The 22,320-nt window shown below is 44.7% G+C and overlaps 1 protein-coding gene across 1 annotated transcript in view; it reads left to right on the forward strand.

Annotated features, from left to right (window-relative positions):
- CFAP74 (cilia and flagella associated protein 74) overlaps positions 1 to 22,320 on the forward strand; it is a 269,418-nt gene that overhangs the window by 84,732 nt on the left and 162,366 nt on the right. The window contains exons 19-21 of the mRNA XM_073585414.1: positions 12,173 to 12,258; positions 15,676 to 15,798; positions 18,698 to 18,819. Of these exons, the coding sequence (XP_073441515.1) occupies positions 12,173 to 12,258; positions 15,676 to 15,798; positions 18,698 to 18,819 (331 nt within the window). The remainder of the gene's footprint in view (positions 1 to 12,172; positions 12,259 to 15,675; positions 15,799 to 18,697; positions 18,820 to 22,320) is intronic.

Here is a 22,320-nt window from a genome sequence, read left to right on the forward strand (position 1 = left end):
AAGACCCTGCATTTGATTGACTAAAGAGGTCATAGCGTCCATAGGGAAGGCCGGTGATTCTGTTATGATTCCACCACACGGCAGGGGAAGAGGGTGCCACTGAGCTCCACCCACCACTGACCCTACCTACTTGCCGGTCCCACCCTAGCCGGTGGGCGACAACTGGGCGGCGGTCCCTACCTCGGCGTAAGTGCAGGGAGCTACAGTGAGGGTAAACCGAGGGTGGAATGAGTGCAGGACAACCTAAGGGAGACAAGCAGCAGCAAGGAGGACTCCTAGAGTGAAACTAAAGAGTGAATGAACCTGAAGGGTAAAACCACGAAACCCCAAGCTAACACAAAAAATACTAAGATTTCAGCAAAGACCAAAGCGGAAAGCTGGAGTCCCAGAGGTACTCCACGAAAGAGAGACCGGGAGGCTGTCAGAGGTTGTACCGGACAGCGCTGTAGGGAAGACAGGAATCCGTACCACAGAAGAATCACCGGCAAGGAGTGAGAGCCCTGTGGAGTGCTAAATAGGAAAAAGGCGGGACATAAGCACAGGAAACAGTGAAGCAGCCAATCACCAGAACGGAGGAAGAACAATGAACGAAAAAGAACTAGTTGATCAGAAACTGTATATTAAGAATGGTTGTGTGGCACAGCAAGTAAGGCAGCGAGACTTGCTGTGGAACACAGACTAGACCCCGGTACGAATCCTGACACTGACGGTACTGGAACCCGGTGACTAAGCAGGAGGTACCTGTGCTAGAAAGCACTACCAAGGACCAGCAGACGTTGCTGGAACTCGGATACCGAGATGGAGGCACCTAAGTCAAAGGCACTGCCGCGAACCAGCTGACGGTGCTGGAACCCGGAGGGACAGCAGAAGGAACAAGAGGCAATGGAACTACCGAGGACCAGCTGATGGTGCTGGAACCCGGATGGGTAGCAGAAGCTACAAGAGCCAATGGCACTACCGAGGACCAGCTGACAGTACTGGAACCCGGTTACTAAGCAGGAGGTACCTGTGCTAGAAAGCACTACCAAGGACCAGCAGACTTTGCTGGAACTCGGATACCAAGAAGGAGGCACCTAAGCCAAAGGCACTGCCGAGAACCAGCTGACGGTGCTGGAACCCGAATGGGTAGCAGAAGGTACCCATGAAAAACAAAGTTACAAGGCCGCGAGCCGGCCGCAGTTACCGAAACCCACAGTCCTACAAGGGGTGCTTGTCCTATTGGCACTACGGAACCAGCCTTTATTGCCAGATTCCGCAGCCCACATAGGAAGCACCTAAACTGCAGGCATAGAGTCGGCTAACCCGACCGCAACACGACAGGACAACGTATTGGTGGCAAAGCTGGAACCAGGCTGGGCAGGAGGGATTACCCGTGCCAAAGACACTGCCGGGAACCAGCTGGCGGTGCTGGAACCCAAGGTAAATACAACAAACAGAGTGGAGACAGAGGCCTAATTGGAGCAAGTTTAAAATCTGTAGTTGAGTGAGTGTGGACAGAGCAGGAGATATTGCCGAACACACAGCTGGGGATCAGCTGACATTACTGAACCCCAATAACACCGGAGCATATGTTGACTGTGCAGACGGCACTTCTGATCAGCAACTGGCGGTGTTGGAGCCCAGGGTTAATACTACAAACATAGTGGAGCCAGAGGCCTAATTGGATCAAGATTAATATCTGTTGGAGACTACAAATGATTCTAGTGGGAATGTGGACAGAGCAGGAGAAATTGCCGGACACACAGCAGGGGATCAGCTGACGTTACTGAACCCCAGTAACACAGGAGCAAGTGTCAATTGTGCAGACGGCACTTCTGAGCAGCAACTGGTGGTGTTGGAGCACAGGGTAAATACTAGAGACAGAGTGGAGCCAGAGGCCTAATTGGAGCAAGTTTAAAATCAGTAGTAGTGTGAATGTGGACAGAGCAGGAGATATTGCCGGACACACAGCAGGGGAGCAGCTGACGTTACTGAACCCCACTAACACAGGAGATAGTGTTTTTCTCTGTGCAGACCGCACTTCTGAGCAGCAACTGGCAGTGTTGGAGCCCAGGATCAATCATGGTGTAGGCTGAGGCCTACTTGGAGCAAGTTTAATATCTGATGTAGTTTGAATGTGGAGAGAGCAGGAGATATTGCCGGACACACAGCAGGGGAGCAACTGGCGTTTCTGAACCCCACTAATACAGGAGCTAGTGTTTTTCTCTGTGCAGACGGCACTTCTGAGCAACAACTGGTGGTGTTGGAGCCCAGGGTCAATCAAGGAGTAGGCTGAGGTCTAATTGGAGCAAGTTTAATATCTGATGCGGGGTGAATGTGGAGGGAGCAGGAGATATTGCCGTACACACAGCAGGGGAGCAGCTGGCGTTACTGAACCCCACTAACACAGGAGCTAGTGTTTTTCTCTGTGCAGACGGTACTTCTGAGCAGCAACTGGCGGTGTTGGAGCACAGGGTCAATCATGGAGTAGGCTGAGGCCTACTTGGAGCAAGTTTAAAATCTGATGTAGTTTGAATGTGGAGGGAGCAGGAGATACTGCCGGACACACAGCAGGGGAGCAGCTGGCATTACTGAACCCCACTAACACAGGAGCTAGTGTTTTTTTCTGTGCAGACGGCACTTCTGAACAGCAACTGGTCGTGTTAGAGCCCAGGGATTACAGTTCAGGTGGTAGAAACATGAACACAACAGGAGACCTGGATACTGTTGCCAACCAATTATTTAATCTGGAAGAGGACTGGCAAATTCAGGCGAGATCCAGGCCTTGTTCATTTTCAGAAAAGTAAGCCGGTCAACGTTATCGGAGGATAGTCTCATGCGACGGTCTGTTAGTGCACCACCTGCGGCACTAAAGACGTGTTCCGATAATACACTAGCAGCAGGGCAAGCCAGCACCTCCAATGCAAACTGGCTAAGCTCTGGCCAGGTATCCATCTTAGAGACCCAAAACTTGAAGAGGGAAGAGCCGTCTGGGAGTACATTGAGAGGGCAAGTCATGTAGTCTGTCACCATCTGACGGAAATGTTGCCTCCTGCTGACTGGAGCCATCTGTGATGGTGTAGACATTTGTGGCGGGCACACAAAACTTTGCCACATTTTGGCCATACTGATCTTGCCTTGTGCTGAGGCGTTGCTTCTGCTCCCTCTTTGTGCAGAGCTTCCTCCACTGCCTCGACGCACAGAGCTGCTTTGTAAAGCACTAGCAGCACTGCTCTCGGGTGGAATGGAGAACATGATGGAATGCACCAGTGTGTCTTGGTACTCCCGCATTTTACGCTCCCGGTTCAACGGTGTTATGAGGCTTTGTAAGTTGTCCCGGTAGCGAGGATCTAGGAGGGTGTACACCAAATAATCAGCCGTGTTGAGAATGTGGGCGATGCGGCGGTCGTTTCTCAGGCACTGCAGCATGAAATCAACCATGTGCTGCAGACTCCCAACTGGCCAAGAAACGCTGTCCCCTGCTTGAGGCGTCATCTCTGCCTGCTCTGCATCACCCCACCCTCGCTCTACATACTGACTACTAGAGCATTGTGTACCTCCCTCCTCTGGAGAGATGTCTTCCTCCTCCATCGACTCCTCCTCATCCTCCTCACAAAGTGTCCCCTGCCTAGGCCTTTGTGAGGAACCACGTTGCACAGACTGTCCAGAAGCAGATGGCATTTGTGACTCCTCATCCTCCACCTCTTCCAAAACCTCCACCCTTAGTGCTTGCAGTATTTTTTGAATTTTGAAGCAGGCAGATAAGGGGGACAGTCATGCTGACTAGTGCATCATCTGCACTCGCCATCCGCATGGAATCATCGAAGGCACGCAAAACGTGGCAGATGTCCTTCATAGAGGCCCACTCAGTGGTGGTGAAGTATGACCGGCGCGCAGTGCGACTTGTTTGCGCCTGATGCAGCTGGTACTCCATTACTGCTGCCTGCTGCTCACACAACCGCTCCAACATATGTAACGTTGAATTCCACCTGGTGGGTAGGTCACATATGATGCGATGTTCCCGAAGGCGGAATCGGCGCTGCAGAGCTGCAATGCGCGATCTTGCCATGCTGGAACGCCGCAAGTGAGCGCACTCTATGTGGACCTTGTGCAGCAGTGCATCAAGATCCGGATAGTCCCTCAGAAAGCTCTGCACGACCAAGTTGAGCACATGTACCAGACATGGGATGTGAGTGCGGTTGCCTAGGCCCAGAGCTGCTACCAGATTTCGGCCATTGTCACACACTACCAAGCCTGGCTGGAGATTCGCTGGCACAAACCACACGTCGCTCTCCTGCTTGATGGTATTCCACAGCTCCTGCACTGTGTGGCTTCGATTCCCCAAAGAAATTAATTTCAGTACGGCCTGTTGACGTTTGGCCACGCCTGTTCTCATATCGGTCGTAACAGGTAAGCGTTCACGGGTCCATGTGGAGGTAGACCGTGACGGCTCCTGCAGCGCTGATTCTGAGGAACTGGAGTATGAGGAGGAGTCAATGTGTACAGACTGGATTCCTGCAATCCTTGGAGTTGGCAGAACACGTACAGCGCCACTTTCAAGATCTGTATCCGGCTCCACAACATTGACCCAATGTGCAGTGAGGGAAAGGTATCGTCCCTGTCCATGGTTACTGGTCTACGCATCGGTGGTCAGGTGGACCTTGCTACTGACGGCGTTTAGTAGCGCATGTTTAATTTTTCCTTCCACATGCTTTTGCAGGGCAGGGACGGCTTGCCTGCTGAGATAAAAGCGGCTGGGCACGGTGTATTGTGGGACTGCCAATGCCATGAAGTTACGGAAGGTGTCAGTCTCCACCAGCCTGAATGAGAGCATTTCAAGGGCCAGTAGTTTTGCAATGCCAGCATTCAGAGCCTGTGCTCGGGGATGGTTTGCCGCCTTTTATCCCATGCCTGTGCTACCGATGGCTGTAGAGTGGCCTGGAAGTGTGAGGATGACAGGGAACGTGGTGCTGTGGGTGGAATGTCACTGGGTCTCTGGACTACAGTGCCAGAGGTTCTTCCATGGCGATCCTGTGAGGAAGCCGAACCAGCTGTGTGTGAGCTCGAGGAAGAGGCTACAACACGAGCTGAAGAGGTGGTAGGTGGTGCTGTAGGTTGGCCTACGTCTTCAGTGTGTCTTTGTAACTCCACCACATGCTTGGTCCGCACATGTTTCCACATATTTGTGGTATTGAGGTTGCTGACACTTTTCCCTCTTTTGACTTTCTGATTACACAGCTTGCATTTGACAAAGCAAATGTCATCTGCAACTGTGTCAAAAAAGGACCACGCATTGCAAGTCCTGGGAGCGCCCGTTTTGGGTTTTGGAAGAGGAATGCTCCTAATGGGTGCCGAAGTGGAAGCTACAGGCAACCAAGTCTGCCCCCTCCCTCTCCCTCCTGTTTTGGCCATTCGGGGAATCTTCCTCAGAGCTGCTCCCACCACCTTCCTGTTCCTCATGCCATGATGGGTCAAGGACCTCATCATCTACTCTCTTCTCTTCAAACACCTGCTTCTCCTGGGTAGTCTCACCAGCACAGTACGCACCAGAAAGTGGCACCTGAGTCTCATCATCTGATGCGTACTGAGGTGGGCTGACCATAGGCACTGGCCCAAGCGCCTCTTCAGATTCAGAGGGACAAAGCAGTTGCGCATCACTGCATACTCCCTCTTCTTCACATTCTAGAATGCTGCTTGGCTGGCCCCCTGTTTCCAAGCCAAGAGATTCAGAGAACAGAAGTAGAGATGGCTCCTGTCCAGGGCTCTCTGACTGCCTGGGCAATTTGGCAGGTGGTGAAGAGACAGATGGTTGGTCTTCAGTGCTGTGGCCCTGAGAGGATGTGGAAGTAATTGAAGTCAATGCGTTAGCTGCCATCCATCCGACAACGGCTTCAATTTGTTCGTCCCGCAGCAGTGGGGTACGGCGAGGTCCTACAAAGCTGCACATAAAGGACTGTTCCCTGGTAAAACTGGGGGATGCTGAGTCACTGGTGCCCGCAGCAGGCACAGAATCCCCACGTCCTCTCCCTGCTGAAACTCCATGCCCACGACCACGTGCCTTACTCCCTGCCTTCTTCATCTTGGTAGACTGATAAAGATAGGCAGAAAAGTACAAAGGGGGGGATTAGTGTGCTTATTCCTGAACAGCTGCTAACAGGTATAAGAAACACTAATTTTATAAAGTGTGTGGACTACACTTTAATATGAGCTAATGTGGCCTACACAACTGTCACGTGGAGTGTTTGGTGAACTTTATTTACGTGTTTTTTTTAAAAAAAAACAAAAAGGATGTGACCAAAGATGTGAAAGCGATAGTATCACAAACTTTTTGGAGCTATTACAATGCAGGAAGGTAACCTACAATGCAATAGATGAGGCTCCAAAAAATAGGCTAATTGTCATGATCTGAAGTGATCTGACAGTTTTAAAAGCACAGAGTGAACTTTTTTTCCTTTTGGCAAGTTGCCAAGGTGACTTGACTGTCCCCGATGGTGGTTAGTGGTATCGCACCTTAGGTTTTCAGTTTAAAGTTCTCTGTAATTATGATTCAGGTGTGGGGGCTCTATAAATGAGTCTCAGGGTGTGTAATCACTGCTGGTGATACTGATTCATTCTTTCATTGTTCTGAGTTGGTGAGAGCCTGGTGGAAGGATGGAGCTGAGGAGGAGTCCTGCGCAGCTTAGCCAGGGGGGACGTGTGTCAGCTATGGTGTCTGGACGAAGGGCTGGCATGGCGTGGTGGGGTCGCAGTGATGGTGTCAGCGGGAAGTGTCTGCATGGACTGGTGGAGTAGCGACTATGGAGAGTGGCACTCACCATGAGGGACTTGGCTGCTGAGCTGGACTCAAGCATGCTTGACTTCGTGTCAGAAGCTGAACTCGTCTTTGGGACTCTGTTACTAAGCAGCAGCAACTGGTGGTGGACTCTGCTCCAAGGCTGCTCTATGGTGAAGGATCCTGTTATGGTGATGGATCCGGGTGGAGGAGAAGACGCACGCAGGTGGAGGGCTCTGTTGCAGGAGCATAAGCACAGAGCATAAAGCTAAGTGGTGTCCCCCTGTATTGTCTCTTTCCCTTATGTGTGTTATTAGTGCAGTGGTGGGATTAGTCTCCGCACCGCCCAATTCCCTAGTGAGGGTTTAGGGTCAGGGCGAGCAAGGGCGTTGAGGTACGCGTGCGGCGCCCGGTGCGGAACCGGCATAGGGAACGTTAGGAGTGCAGGGACACTGGCTCAGGGGAGCTCAGGAGGTCTCCAATTCCCTTTTCCCTATCGCAGGGCCCACCGTTGTTAATGTTTCCCAGGTCCCCCTTATTTAAATTCGCCGTACTGGAGGCGGGGTTTCCAGAATTTATATTAACGTGTAATGCCTAAATTCGCCAGGTGGAGGCGGTGTATCCATCTGCACGTTTTATTATTTAAATTCGCCCCACTGGAGGCGCTGTATCCAGGGTCACGTGTGTTATGGGTTCGCCTTGCGGTAACACCTGCGCCCAGACACGCGTGACCGTGACATTATCACCAGCCTTACCTTTTTTCTGGTGAGCTTTTGGCTATGTGGAGACCTTTGAGCAATTGCTGCTGGGCTTCACTGAGGTGAGTGAGGAGCTGCATGGAGTCGTAGCAGCTGCGGCAGCAATTTTCAGGGTCTGGGGTCTTTCCTTTGGCTCAACCAGAAAATAGAAAATGGCGGCTGTGATCTGGCTAAAAGCCCCTAGAGTCGCTGCTGGGGAGTGGGACTTGCTCATGCATGCGGGCGTACCCAGGCAGGTGGGAGGAATGGTGCCCCACGGAGCTGCTTGGTATTCCCCGAGGTGAAGGGGTACGTTCCAGTGATGAGCAGACTGGTGTAGAGTCCGCGGGGCTCACGCCAAATCTTTAATGCCGCCCCCTCCTGGTCGTGTGGAGGCGACCAGTGAGTGTATATTTCCTCCATATCCGTTCCCTCTCCTCCTGGTGTAAGCAGCAGGTGTGCTGGGGGGGAGTAGGGACAAATCTCAACCCTCGCCATTAACCAACCCTGGGAGGTGCAGACCTCATGGTGAAAGGGTTGAAGGGTGGTGTCCCTTGGTGAATAGCGGGGGTGTGAGTGTGGTGACAGCAGGGGGACGCCTCTGTTGTCGAGTCCAGAATGAGTTCACCAAAATATGACAAACGAATGTGTGCAATAAACGTTCAGGTCCGGACCTGTGTGTGAACGAGCATGTATGGTGGCCACCAAAAAACATCTGGTGGAAGTGTGTTGTGGAGTCTGATCAGCTCATAGCAAACATATACATACATAACCTCGTTCCCCAGGTCGGCACTGTGGAGATGAGTGGTGCCTCCAGAACGAACATCATTGCCAATTCCAGCGGTGCGTTTGTCATTAACCTGAAGTGTCAGGTAGTGGTGGGGTGAACTCAGGATCTGGGTGTCCCTGCTGTAGGTGTTTCCCTAATGAGGAGTGGTCTTGAGGGTCCAGAGGCCCTTCATTAAGGAGGGGGTACTGTCATGATCTGAAGTGATCTGACAGTTTTAAAATCACAGAGTGAACTTTTTTTTCCTTTTGGCAAGTTGCCAAGGTGACTTGACTGTCCCCGGTGGTGGTTAGTGGTATCGCACCTTAGGTTTTCAGTTTAAAGTTTTCTGTAATTATGATTCAGGTGTGGGGGCTCTATAAATGAGTCTCAGGGTGTGTAATCACTGCTGGTGATACTGATTCATTCTTTCATTGTTCTGAGTTGGTGAGAGCCTGGTGGAAGGATGGAGCTGAGGAGGAGTCCTGCGCAGCTTAGCCAGGGGGACGTGTGTCAGCTATGGTGTCTGGACGAATGGCTGGCATGGCGTGGTGGGGTCGCAGTGATGGTGTCAGCGGGAAGTGTCTGCATGGACTGGTGGAGTGGCGACTATGGAGAGTGGCACTCACCATGTGGGACTTGGCTGCTGAGCTGGACTCAAGCATGCTTGACTTCGTGTCAGAAGCTGAACTCGTCTTTGGGACTCTGTTACTAAGCAGCAGCAACTGGTGGTGGACTCTGCTCCAAGGCTGCTCTATGGTGAAGGATCCTGTTATGGTGATGGATCCGGGTGGAGAAGACGCACGCAGGTGGAGGGCTCTGTTGCAGGAGCATAAGCACAGAGCATAAAGCTAAGTGGTGTCCCCCTGTATTGTCTCTTTCCCTTATGTGTGTTATTAGTGCAGTGGTGGGATTAGTCTCCGCACCTCCCAATTCCCTAGTGAGGGTTTAGGGTCAGGGCGAGCAAGGGCGTTGAGGTACGCGTGCGGCGCCCGGTGCGGAACCGGCATAGGGAACGTTAGGAGTGCAGGGACACTGGCTCAGGGGAGCTCAGGAGGTCTCCAATTCCCTTTTCCCTATCGCAGGGCCCACCGTTGTTAATGTTTCCCAGGTCTCCCTTATTATTTAAATTTGCCGTACTGGAGGCGGGGTTTCCAGAATTTATATTAACGTGTAATGCCTAAATTCGCCAGGTGGAGGCGGTGTATCCATCTGCACGTTTTATTATTTAAATTCTCCCCACTGGAGGCGCTGTATCCAGGGTCACGTGTGTTATGGGTTCGCCTTGCGGTAACACCTGCGCCCAGACACACGTGGCCGTGACACTAATACTAATCTGGCTGGGACTGCAGGGCACAAGCCAGAAAAAAGGCTCCTCTATCTACTCCTACAGTCATGGCCAAAAGTATTGACACCCCTGCAATTCTGTCAGATAATACTCAGTTTCTTCCTGAAAATGATTGCAAACACAAATTCTTTGGTATTATTATCTTCATTTAATTTGTCTTAAATGAAAAAACACAAAAAGAATTGTCCTACAGCCAAATTGGATATAATTCCACACCAAACATAAAAAAGAGGGTGGACAAAAGTATTGGCACTGTGCGAAAAATCATGTGATGCTTCTCTAATTTGTGTAATTAACAGCACCTGTAACTTACCTGTGGCACCTGTGGCTAACCTCCCTAGATTTGGATGGAAAACAAAAATTGACAAGAGATTTCAACGCAAGATTGTGCGGATGTTGGATAAAGAACCTCGACTAACATCCAAACAAGTTCAAGCTGCCCTGCAGTCCGAGTGTACAACGGTGTCAACCCGTACTATCCGTCGACATCTGAATGAAAAGGGACTGTATGGTAGGAGACCCAGGAAGACTCCACTTCTTACCCCGAGACATAAAAAAGCCAGGCTGGAGTTTGCCAAAACTTACCTGAAAAAGCCTAAAACATTTTGGAAGAATGTTCTTTGGTCAGATGAGACAAAAGTAGAGCTTTTAGGGCAAAAGCATCAACATAGAGTTTACAGGAGAAAAAAGAGGCATTCAAAGAAAAGTACACGGTCCCTACAGTCAAACATGGCGGAGGTTCCCTGATGTTTTGGGGTTGCTTTGCTGCCTCTGGCACTGGACTGCTTGACCGTGTGCATGGCTTATGAAGTCAGAAGACTACCAACAAATTTTGCAGCATAATTTAGGGCCCAGTGTGAGAAAGCTGGGTCTACCTCAGAGGTCATGGGTCTTCCAGCAGGACAATAACCCAAAACACACTTCAAAAAGCACTAGAAAATGGTTTGAGAGAAAGCACTGGAGACTTCTAAGGTGGCCAGCAATGAGTCCAGACCTGAATCCCATAGAACACCTGTGGAGAGATCTAAAAATGGCAGTTTGGAGAAGGCACCCTTCAAATATCAGGGACCTGGAGTAGTTTGCCAAAGAAGAATGGTCTAAAATTCCAGCAGAGCATTGTAAGAAACTCATTGATGGTTACCGGAAGCGGTTGGTCGCAGTTATTTTGGCTAAAGGTTGTGCAACCAAGTATTAGGCTGAGGGTGCCAATACTTTTGTCCGGCCCATTTTTGGAGTTTTGTGTGAAATGATCAATGTTTTGCTTTTTGCTTCATTCTCTTTTGTGTTTTTTCATTTAAGACAAATTAAATGAAGATAATAATACCAAAGAATTTGTGTTTGCAATCATTTTCAGGAAGAAACTGATTATTATCTGACAGAATTGCAGGGGTGTCAATACTTTTGGCCATGACTGTATATAGTGTTTGCAACCTATCTAGCTGGATACAGATGGAAGCACACTAATAGGAGAAATTCAGGAAAAATAAGCACTACAGCAAAAAATAACAATGTATGAAGCAGTGACGCACGCTGAGCGGACTACAACCAGAGGTGGCTACAGAACACACTACAGCGTGAGCTGCACTCACACACAGAGACCTCACAGACAGCCGTGAACAGTGCAGAGAACTGTGCACTAGCACTGAAAGGCTGCAGAAAGGCTCCGCTGTTTACTCCTATATAGTGTTTGCAACCAATGTAGATGGATACGGATGGATGCACACTAATAGGAGAATTAATGAAAAATGAGCAGCAGTAAAACAAAAATAAATATGTATGAGGCAGTGACGTACGCTGAGTGGCCTACAACCAGAGGTGGCTGCAGACACACTACAGCATGAGGTGCACTCACACAGACCTTGCAGACAGCTGTGAACAGCGCTGCAAGGCAAAAGAAAGCTTCTCACAGGGGTTGCTAAACTAGCCTGGGTAAAGCACAATCTAGCAAATCGATATTTCTAACTGTCCCTCAGAGTCACAAGAGCAGCGTCCTGTCCTTAACTGAATTCACAGCAGAGTGAACCCAAAATGGCGGCGGCGGCTTTTATAGTGCATCATGACATCATTTCAGCAGCCAATCACAGCCATGCCATTAGTTAACATGCCTACATGCCTAACTGGATGTGCCCACACTTCTTAGGATTCCTCATTGGCTGAATCAAATCAAACTGGCTCATAGCATTATGGGAACTTCCAATTCCGGTATTCTATATGCTAAAAGTATCGGAACTCAGTATCGGAATTCCGATACCGCGAATATCGGCCGGTACCCGATATTTGCGGTATCGGAATGCTCAACACTACTGTTGAGAGTCCGACTTGCTGCTCCATTTTGCACCAGACGCTAAGGTTCCCCATCGAATTTAAATAATTCCCATAGTTGCTGGTCCCAGCAGTTGGACTTCCACCCATCAGTATTATGTCCATTCCATTTTTTTTGTCTTATTTTTTTGCGAGGTATTGTCAGATCGCTCATAAACCAGAAATATGGATGTACATAAAAAGTGCATAAACTGATTAGAGCACCACTACATGTAAGCTTCTTTTTTTGTATGGATTGGATGTACTAGAAGGTGTTAATGAAGAATCTCCTGTGGTTGATGAGGATTTACCGGAGGATTCTCTGGAGGACGGTCCTGAGATCAGATTGGGTGAGGTAAGAGCGCTGTATCAGTCACTGTAAGATTTCCAGTCTATGTAATATTTAAGTGTATAATTACTTGTAATGCTTAGGTATTTTTTATGAATCACAGCTGCAGATTTAATTAAGATCAGTTGGTTTGTTTAAAGGGTTTTTGCATTACGGTACTTTATAACCCACCCCATCTGCCCTAACAGCTGAAGACCAGCAGATTTGTAATTATCTTTTAATACAGTGCCTTGCGAAAGTATTCGGCCCCCTGGAACTTTTCAACCTTTTCCCACATATCATGCTTCAAACATAAGGATACCAAATGTAAATTTTTGGTGAAGAATCAACAACAAGTGGGACACAATTGTGAAGTTGAACAAAATTTATTGGTTATTTTAAATTTTTGTGGAAATTCAAAAACTGAAAAGTGGGACGTGCAATATTATTCGTCCCCTTTAACTTAATACTTTGTTGCTCCACCTTTTGCTGCGATTACAGCTGCAATTCGCTGGGGGTATGTCTCTATTAGTTTAGTACATCGAGAGACCGAAATTCTTGCCCATTCTTCCTTGGCAAACAGCTCGAGCTCAGTGAGGTTTGATGGAGATCGTTTGTGAACAGCAGTTTTCAGCTCTTTCCACAGATTCTCGATTGGATTCAGGTCTGGACTTTGACTTGGCCATTCTAACACCTGGATACGTTTATTTGTGAACCATTCCATTGTAGATTTTGCTTTATGTTTGGGATCATTATTTTGTTGGAAGACAAATCTCCGTCCCAGTCTCAGGTCTTTTGCAAACTCCAACAGGTTTTCTTCAAGAATGGTCCTGTATTTGGCTCCATCCATCTTCTCATCAATTTTAACCATCTTCCCTGTCCCTGCTGAAGAAAAGCTGGCCTAAACCATGATGCTGCCACCACCATGTTTGACAGTGGGGATGGTGTGTTCAGGGTGATGAGCTGTGTTGCCTTTGCGCCAAACATATCGTTTGGCATTGTTGCCAAAAAGTTCGAGTTTGGTTTCATCTGACCAGAGCACCTTCTTCCACATGTTTGGTGTGTCTCCCAGGTGGCTTGTTGCAAACTGTAAATAACACTTTTTATGGATATCTTTGAGAAGTGGCTTTCTTCTTGCCACTCTTCCATAAAGGCCAGATTTATGCAGTGTACGACTGATTGTTGTGCTATGAACAGACTATCCCACCTCAGCTGTAGATCTCTGCAGTTCATCCAGAGTGATCATGGGCCTCTTGTCTGCATCTCTGATCAGTCTTCTCCTTGTTTGAGGTGAAAATTTAGAGGGACGGCCAGGTCTTGGTAGATTTGCAGTGGTATGCTACTTCTTCCATTTCAATATGATCGCTTGCACAGTGCTCCTTGGGATGTTTAAAGTTTTGGAAATCATTTTGTATCCAAATCCGGCTTTAAACTTCTCCACAACAGTATCACGGTCCTGCCTGTTGTGTTCCTTGGTCTTCATGATGCTCTCTGTGCATCAAACAGAACCCTGAGTCTATCACAGAGCAGGTGCATTTATACGGAGAATTGATTACACACGGGTGGGTTATATTTATCATCATTAGTAATTTAGGACAACATTGGATCATTCAGAGACGCACAATGAACTTCTGTAGTGAATTTGCTGCACTGAAAGTAAAGGGGTCGAATAATATTGCACGCCCCACTTTTCAGTTTTTGAATTTCCACAGAAACTTAAAATAACCAATAAATTTTATTCAACTTCACAATTGTGTTCCACTTGTTGTTGATTCTTCACCAAAAATTTACATTTGGTATCTTTATGTTTGAAGCATGATATGTGGGAAAAGGTTGAAAAGTTCCAGGGGGCCGAATACTTTCGCAAGGCACTGTACATGACTGTCAAAAGCTATCTTGCTAACAGTATACTGTTTCTTTCTGGTGACCTTCTGTCCAATCTACCAGTATTCCTTGCTCGGAATTTGGACCGATCGTCACCAACCTGTCACTCCCTCCCTTCCTAGACCCAACACCTCATATGGAATACTGGGCCCAGTTCTGGGCAATACATTTTAAAAAAGACATCGAAATACTGGAGCAAGTTCATTGAAGAGCTACCAGGATGGTGAGTGGACTGCAAAGTATTTCCTATGAGGAACGGTTAAAGGATTTGGGAATGTTTCGCTTGCAAAAAAGAAGGCTAAGAGGAGACTTAATAGCGGTCTACAAATATCTGTAGGGCTGCCACAGTGTAAATGGATCATCATTCGTATTTGCACATGGAAACACGAGAAGCAATGGAATAAAACTGAAAGGGAGAAGATACAGATTAGGTATTAGAAAAAATTTTTTGACAGTGAGGGTGATCAATGAGTGGAACAGGCTGCCACGAGAGGTGGTGAGTTCTCCTTCAATGGAAGTCTTCAATCAGAGGCTGGACAGACATCAGTCTGAGATGGTTTAGTGAATCCTGCTTTGAGCAGGGGGTTGGACACGATGACCCTGGAGGTATAAGATATGATTTATTAAAAGAGTATTGTGGCTGTAAAGTGTTTATTGTGGCTGTAAAGTGTGATCTCCAACTTTTACCTTTTCACTGGATAATAAGTGGTGTGACATCTGGGGCCTGAACTCTTTGCCAGATTCATTGGTGAGTTTCTGAATCCCCTGTGAGATTGGAGCATTGGTCAAAGCTTGTGCACAACTGCTCCTTGCACTGTGTATGAGATTTCCATTCCAAATTACATGGTTTTTTTTTACTTTGTTTTGTAATAACATGCTTTTTTTAACACATTTTTTCAGCAAGGTTTTTTATACATTTTTAATAATATTATGGGGTGTAGCTTTAGGATGTGTTTTTAGCACATTTCCACAGCAAAACCCTAGCCAATAAAAGCAGCGGCAAAAGCATTAACTATACAAATTGCCACTTCAGAGCGGAAGAGGACTTGAACTCCAGATTGCTATTTCCAATAGGTGGTGCTAGAGTTCTAGTCCTTTTCCTCTCTGAAGAGGCAGTTTGTACATTATCATTCAAATGAATGGCAAACGTGTTAGAAGCAGATATGAAGGTTTTTTTGTCGTATGGATTTTGGATGCGGAATCACTTCTTCAGTACATTGTCTATTGTAAAAAACAAAAGCTGGTAAAATATTTTTTCACTGTAAAAAAAATAGTGTATAGGCATTTTTATAAAGAATGTCCTCCACAAAGAGTTACTATAGATCAGGATCTCGGATTAACTTTTTGGCACTGCCTTCTTAGGGATTCCTTCACAGTCAATACATTTTGTATTTTTGGGGGGTGTGAGATGGGAGAATTGATCTTTTTTTACAAGACTGTGATATAGAGGCTTCCATATTACCAGTTTTGTTGCCAAGATTGACTTTTCCTCGCTTCCCTTCAATTCCGCATTTTTGTTCCATGCTGATTTTGTTTTGTTTGATGTCATCTGTATTTCAGGTGACAGATGGAGAGATAGGATCCTTTTCGTCTGTTAAATTACCAGTTATATTTACTCCGACCTTTCCAGGAAAATCAAGTTCATTGTTTGATATTACCTTTGAAAACCAAAGTTGCAAAACTGTAAGTAGCATTTTTATTGGAGTATTGATTAATGTCTTTCTTTCTGTGCTCTTTTATAAATTAGGATTGATCATTCTTAGAAATGTGTTTCACTGTAATATTTTTTTAGATTATTTTACAGTTTTCATAATAACCACTGAAGATACCCAACGCTCTGACATTTTCTGCTGCTCATTCTCAAACTTTATCGTACAGACTGGGGCAGAATGACTGAGTAATTTCAATATCATTACAAACGCGGGAAATTTTAATGATGGATAAAACTGTACTTCTTTATCTTTACCTGAAAATTATTAGTTAGTTTCTGGACCTATTTCTGCCCATTAGTTTGTCACCTGCCATAAATCAAACACATCCTATTGCGTTGTCTATACTGACCATACAAAAAAAAAAAGTGTGCCTTCAAAATGCGTCAATCCTAAAATCTGTTAAAAAATAAATAGTTACATATACCTCAGAAATTAAAGTTTAATTTGATTATTTAGATAAAATTAAAGCTTAAAATTGAAAATTTAAAGTAGCTACAGTCTCAGGGAAGGCCGAGAAAAAAGGCTATAGATAAGCACTAGAAGAGGATATTAGTGATAATGAGGGGGTTGTACAAAAGATTTCTGCAGTGTGAAGAGGGGAGAAAGTAGCTATAGTCTCAGGGAGGGATGAGAAAATAGGCTATAGATAAGGAGAAAAGCACTTGATGAGTAAATTAGTGCAGGATAGAAGCTGTGCTGATATATGAGCTATTGAAGACTGCAACATCCTGAACACTGTGTGTCAGTGTGCCAAATCATTCCTGTGAATTGGAACGTTAATGTGAACATCATTGTGACTGTGGCTTCAGTGTGGGTCGCTTGAATGAGCCTTAATAGTTTCAGTTGTAGCAGCCGACACTACTGGAAGAAAAAAGTATCCAGAAAGTATTTCAGATTTATACACCAAATGATGGCATACAACTACATTGTAGACTATTGTGTGCTCCCAACTTTTGGGCAAGGCATTTTTCTGCTTCAGCATGACAAGGCCGTCATGCACAAAGTGAAGTCCGGTTGAAAAACAGTATGGGAGAACTTTCTTGACCTTCGTGGAGCCCCGAGTAAGACACCATCAAACGCCTTGGTTTTGAATTGGAATGTTTGTCTGTAAGCTAGACGACACCATCCTTTTAAAAATCATCTCTAGGCATAGATGAAATGGAGTCATGCTGATCTTTCAATAAAATGGAATACACAAGTGTTTCAAAAGAATATTTCATTTTAGCTCTGCTTCCCTTTCAGTTAGTTGTGAAATGTGATCAGAGAATTTTCCTAAAATATAGTCGAACCATAAGATCATTAGTTGTTTGATCTGTTACCCAACGGCAACATACAGTATCAGACTTTCCTTCAGCTTCTAAACTAATAATCAAAAAACTTTTCTCAGACTTCGAGTAATCTCGCTTTCTCCCAAGTACAATTCTTAACACGTGTCTGTTTTGTGGCTGTGTGCAAAGTTTCTTATTTTTTTAATTATCTGTTTTGCAATGTTTTATAGCAGAAATCACATTATAGCTTTAGGCATCATTTCCAAATGAAGTCCAACCAAAAATAGTTTTACTCTGTCTCGCCCTAATCGTCATGTGGTCTTATATCGCTAAAAAAGTCCATAATGTATGGCGCCATTAATTCATATGTGTTATCTTCAATTAAATCCTCTAATAGCGACACTGTACACTGCAAAAACCCTACACTGTACACCACACAAAATAACTATCACCGCAGCACTCAAGCAATACCGACATGCTGTGCCCAAATAATAGCTTTATAAAGAGCCTTATATTCACACGGACGTGGATTTTTCAGCTAGAATGCATCTTTTTGTAAAGATACACTTTTTTTAAGCTGCTTCGATGCATTGTTTGCATGTTTTCCATGTGGTTTTCAAAGAGTTTAGCATTTTTATATGGTGCGGTTTTTGGTGCCAAAATCTTTCCAAGAACCACAATAAAAACTTGAAAAATGCAAATTTACGCAAACTAAAGTAAAATAATTGCCATGCCACTTTTTTGTTTTTTTTTACACGTTATAAATGCCCAATAAGGCAAGATATTCACTAAAGGCTCAATCAAATGAGTGGGAAGTTTGTTGCAAGCTGACTTGAAGTTTTTTTATGTGGATTTAAGCAAAAAAAATCTTAGAATTAGAGATGAAAAGAACCAATTTGCAGGGTAGGTCTGTAATCTGTGGCTATCAGACAGGAGACCTGAGAACTGCATCCTACCTGCTGGCATCCATTGCTGTTATGTGTTGATTTGCCGGCCTGGTGAAAAGCAGCGTATGCCGGGATATAGGAGGTCATTCTCAGCACTCCCACCCAACAGCTATATATTACTGATCTGACGGCTGAACCGGGTCCTGCGAATCGAGTTGTACAAACTCTCCATTCAGTATCTAAAATAAACTTCTGTACAGTACAGTTAATATCATAATTTGTGGTGGTCCCAAGTCTCCAGTGCCAGGCCATCTGTGATGCCACCTGCAGGTTGTACACCCTGTGCAGTCACATAAATTTCACACTCCTAGAGCCCTGTTTTTGAACATTGATAAAAAGGGCTTCATTTATACTTTACTATACAAAAACATGTATCGATCGGCCTCTACTGTACTTCTGTATTCATCAGGTTTCATACTGACACGTACATACATAATATTTGGGAATAAATTAGGCATGTTCCAATATTCCGGAGATATTCTTCTCTACAAAAATTGCTTCTAGGAGAGAGAGCAAAGTACTGTGACCGAACCATAAAGAATCTATAGGTTTCATGTATATGGCCTAAAGTTGGGAGGTTAGCGCTGATGAAATGACTATGAATTACCCTGTTTAAAAACCACTTGATCTATGTGAAGGATGCATTTGTTTTCAGATTCCTGTGACCGCTATTGGTTCTGCTATTGACGTTCCTGTGTATGTTCCAAAAGCCAACATTGACTTGAAGATCTGCATGTACAATCGCCTTTATCAGGACAGCATTGTTGTTAAAAACAGGTACTAGAGCAACTCTGATGTCACCAGCGTGATAAACCTAATCACAACAGATTGAACACTAAACCAGATATCACATGATTAAAGCACTTGTATGAGTGTACAAACAATTTCCTAAGTGTTTTTTGTGAGCACAACTTGAGGTATATACGTTGAGGACTAATTAGGAACTATAAATTACAATATCTTCATAAGATATTATTCTTATGTTATTTAAAAGGAATTAAAGTGAATCTGTCACCCCTTTTTTCGAATATGAGCTGCCGTGCCGCCATCAGGCGCCTATCTACAGCATTCTGTAATGGTGTAGATAAGCCCCCGATGTAACCTGAAAGAAAAGAAAAAAGAGTTACATTATACTCACCGGGCAGGGGGGGTCTAGTCCGATGGGTGTCGAGCTCCGGTCCGGCGCCTCCCATCTTCATACGATGCCGTCCTCTTCTTTCCTTCCTGTCGTGGCTCCGGCGCAGGCTCATTCTCTGCCTTGTTGAGGGCAGAGTAAAGAGGTCCGGCGCCTGCGCACTGCAGTATAATCTAACTCGTTTTTCTTATCTTTCAGGTTACATCGGGGGCTTATCTACACCATTACAGAATGCTGTAGATAAGCCCCTGATGGCGGTCCCGGCAGCTGATAGGGCTAAAAATAGGTGACAGATTCCCTTTAAGAAGATTATTTTTTTGTTTTGTTTTTTTTTGCTGATAATGGGAGGGAAAATATAAAAGAAGTAAAACATATATATTTTTCACAATATTTTTTATTCTATCACTATATTGGACCACCAAAACAATTTTAAACTGGGTTCTCCTTTTCGTAGATATTATTTCTACATATTGAACATATGTTATATTTCAGCTGGGGCGGCACTGTATATAGCGATTTGGAATGGAAGTGGCTTTCTTTTTTCTTTATTTTTGCTTCTTATTAATTTATTTATTTTATAGTTTATTATACACATTATGCCGCCCCCAAGGTGATAAAAGACCTTTTGGGGGCATTTCAACATTGAAATACATTTTTATATTGTCATTTTCAATTAACTTCAGTTCCAGAATAAATTTCGCCTCCTGCTGGAACTATAGATCTGATCTGGGTCTGCTGCAACCCAGCAGCTTCTGCTCCCTCCCTTTGATCACCTGATTGCTCATTCAGTGCTGTGTATACAAGAATTAGGAAGACAGAAATGGTAATAAACCAACTTTGCCTTCTCATTGTGGAGTCCGGCTGTGTCTGACCAGAGCTGCCCACTCCTGCAGCTAGTTTCTCTGTAATGATGTTTTAGAACATCTCTGCAGAGTAAAATGTAGTCAATTATGTAAAATATTTTTTTCAGCAAAAATGTTATTACCAAAATTCTTCTAAATATATACAGCTCTGGCAAAAATTAAGAGACCATCACATCAAAACCCTGTCATGGGCAGCCCATTCTCCAGACCTGAACCCTGTCTAAAACCTCTGGAATGTAATCAAGAGGAAGTTGGATAGTCACAAGTCATCAAACAAAGAAAAACTGCTTAAATTTTTGTGCCAGAAGCAGTGTGAAAGACTGGTGGAAAGCATGCCACGACGCATGAAAGCTGTGACTAAAAATCATGGTTATTCCACAAAATAATGATTTCAGAACTCCTCCTGAGTTAAAACATTAGTATTGTTTCTAAACAATCATGAACTTGTTTTCTTTGCATTATTTGAGGTCTGAAAGCAGTATTTTTTTTTTTTAAATTTTGACCATTTTTCTTTGTCAGAAAGAAAATACAAAAATTTATTTCTTGGAAATTCGGAGACGTTGTCAGAAGTTTATAGACTAAAAGAACAATTTACATTTTACTGAAAAATATACCTATAAAGAGAAAAATCAGACAAACTGAACATTTTGCAGTGGTCTCTTAATTTGCCAGTGCTGTATGTGAAGTTGAGTCCATGCATTAAAATCCTTACCAGACGTTGTCTTCCCCGGTTTCCAGCATGGCTCCACTCCTCTTTTGGATCATGTGACTGCCGGCTCACACATGGTGTGCTGTGCTACTTCCAGCAATGTCAACCCATGCAATCTCAGCCTCGTAAATTGTAAGTATGACTTCCAGTGCACACATAAACCCCTGTGTGATCCGGTGAGTGTTTTTAGAGGGCGCATGATCCAGAAGAGGATTGGTGCGACTCCGGAGACGGGGTAAGTTGGCAACTGGTAAGTATTTGAATGCATGCATCTACACTACATCACATACACATTTAGAAGGAATTAGGGGATAACACTTTTGCAGGGAGTGTTCTTCCTGCTTTCCAGCTTATTTTGCATCAAATTTATGTTGCAAAGTTTTGTGTTTTTTGAGACAATATGGTATTTTACGCCTAAAAGAATGCACGTGCATTTTTTTAAAATTAACAAGCTCACCACTGCAGACAATAACAGACCCCATGAGCAGTGGCAAAGACTCAACGCTGGACCTGATATGGGTAAGTAAGCCACAGTTTTGTTTTTTATAAAAGCAAACTGCAGCCGTAGGACAGGAATTTTCTGAAACCGGAAAACACCTTTAAGTTTACGCTGTAAGTTTGACAGGATTAGTAAACATTGGCTAACACTACCTACATATAGACCATGTGCAGGAAAAAAAGGAAATGTTCCAGCTTCTGGTTTCCAACACAGTTGTTCTTTATAAAGTTGATAAAGAACAACCGTTTTCGAAACGCATCGCTTGCTCCTGTTCCTGTCCATTATATTTTTACGGTAATTGTTTGATTGTTTGATGGAATAAAGATTACTCTGAAAATTTTACCAGAAGCTGGAACATTTCCTCTTTTTCCTGTAATTGCTATACATGAGTGGTCGGCTCGTGGTTCTGTGCACGTTGGACTCCCATACACTTCAGCGGTGAGCTGACAATATTTTTTTCTGTTTTCTGTATAGACCATGTACAATTGTGTGAAAAAGTATTTGCCCCTTCCTGATTTCCTGTTCTTTTGCATGTTTGTCACACTTAAATGTTTCAGATCACCAAATAAATTTACATTTTATAAAAAGATAGCACAAGTAATCACAAAATGCAGTTTTTAAATGAAGGTCTTTATTATTAAGGGAAAAAGAAATCCATACCTTCAGTACCCTGTCTGAAAAAGTGATTGTCACCTAAACTTAATAACTGGTTGGCCTCCCTTAGCAACAACTGCAATCAAGCGTTTGTGATAACTGGCAATGAGCCTTTTACAACGCTCTGGAGGAAGTTTGGCCCACTTATTTTTGCAGAACAAATTATATTATGGTACCGTGTTAGCCAGAAAAATAGATGTAAACACTTTTATTTGAAACAATGCAGCACTGTTGTAATTCACATTGAAAAAAGGAGATTTAGTTCAGCTCACCCCTCATTGATGCTGCAGCAAGATCCGAGCAAGGACACATCTCAACTTGGACGTCTTGAAATGCTTCATAGAAAAAAGGAAAGTCCAGCTCAAGGAATAAAATCCAGAATTTTCTTTATTTATTTCATTAAAATACAAGCATGGCT

The sequence above is a fragment of the Dendrobates tinctorius genome, unplaced genomic scaffold, assembly GCF_039654945.1.
Source record: "Dendrobates tinctorius isolate UK_male_01 unplaced genomic scaffold, ASM3965494v1 ptg000086l, whole genome shotgun sequence".
In the NCBI taxonomy this organism is placed as follows: domain Eukaryota; kingdom Metazoa; phylum Chordata; class Amphibia; order Anura; family Dendrobatidae; genus Dendrobates; species Dendrobates tinctorius.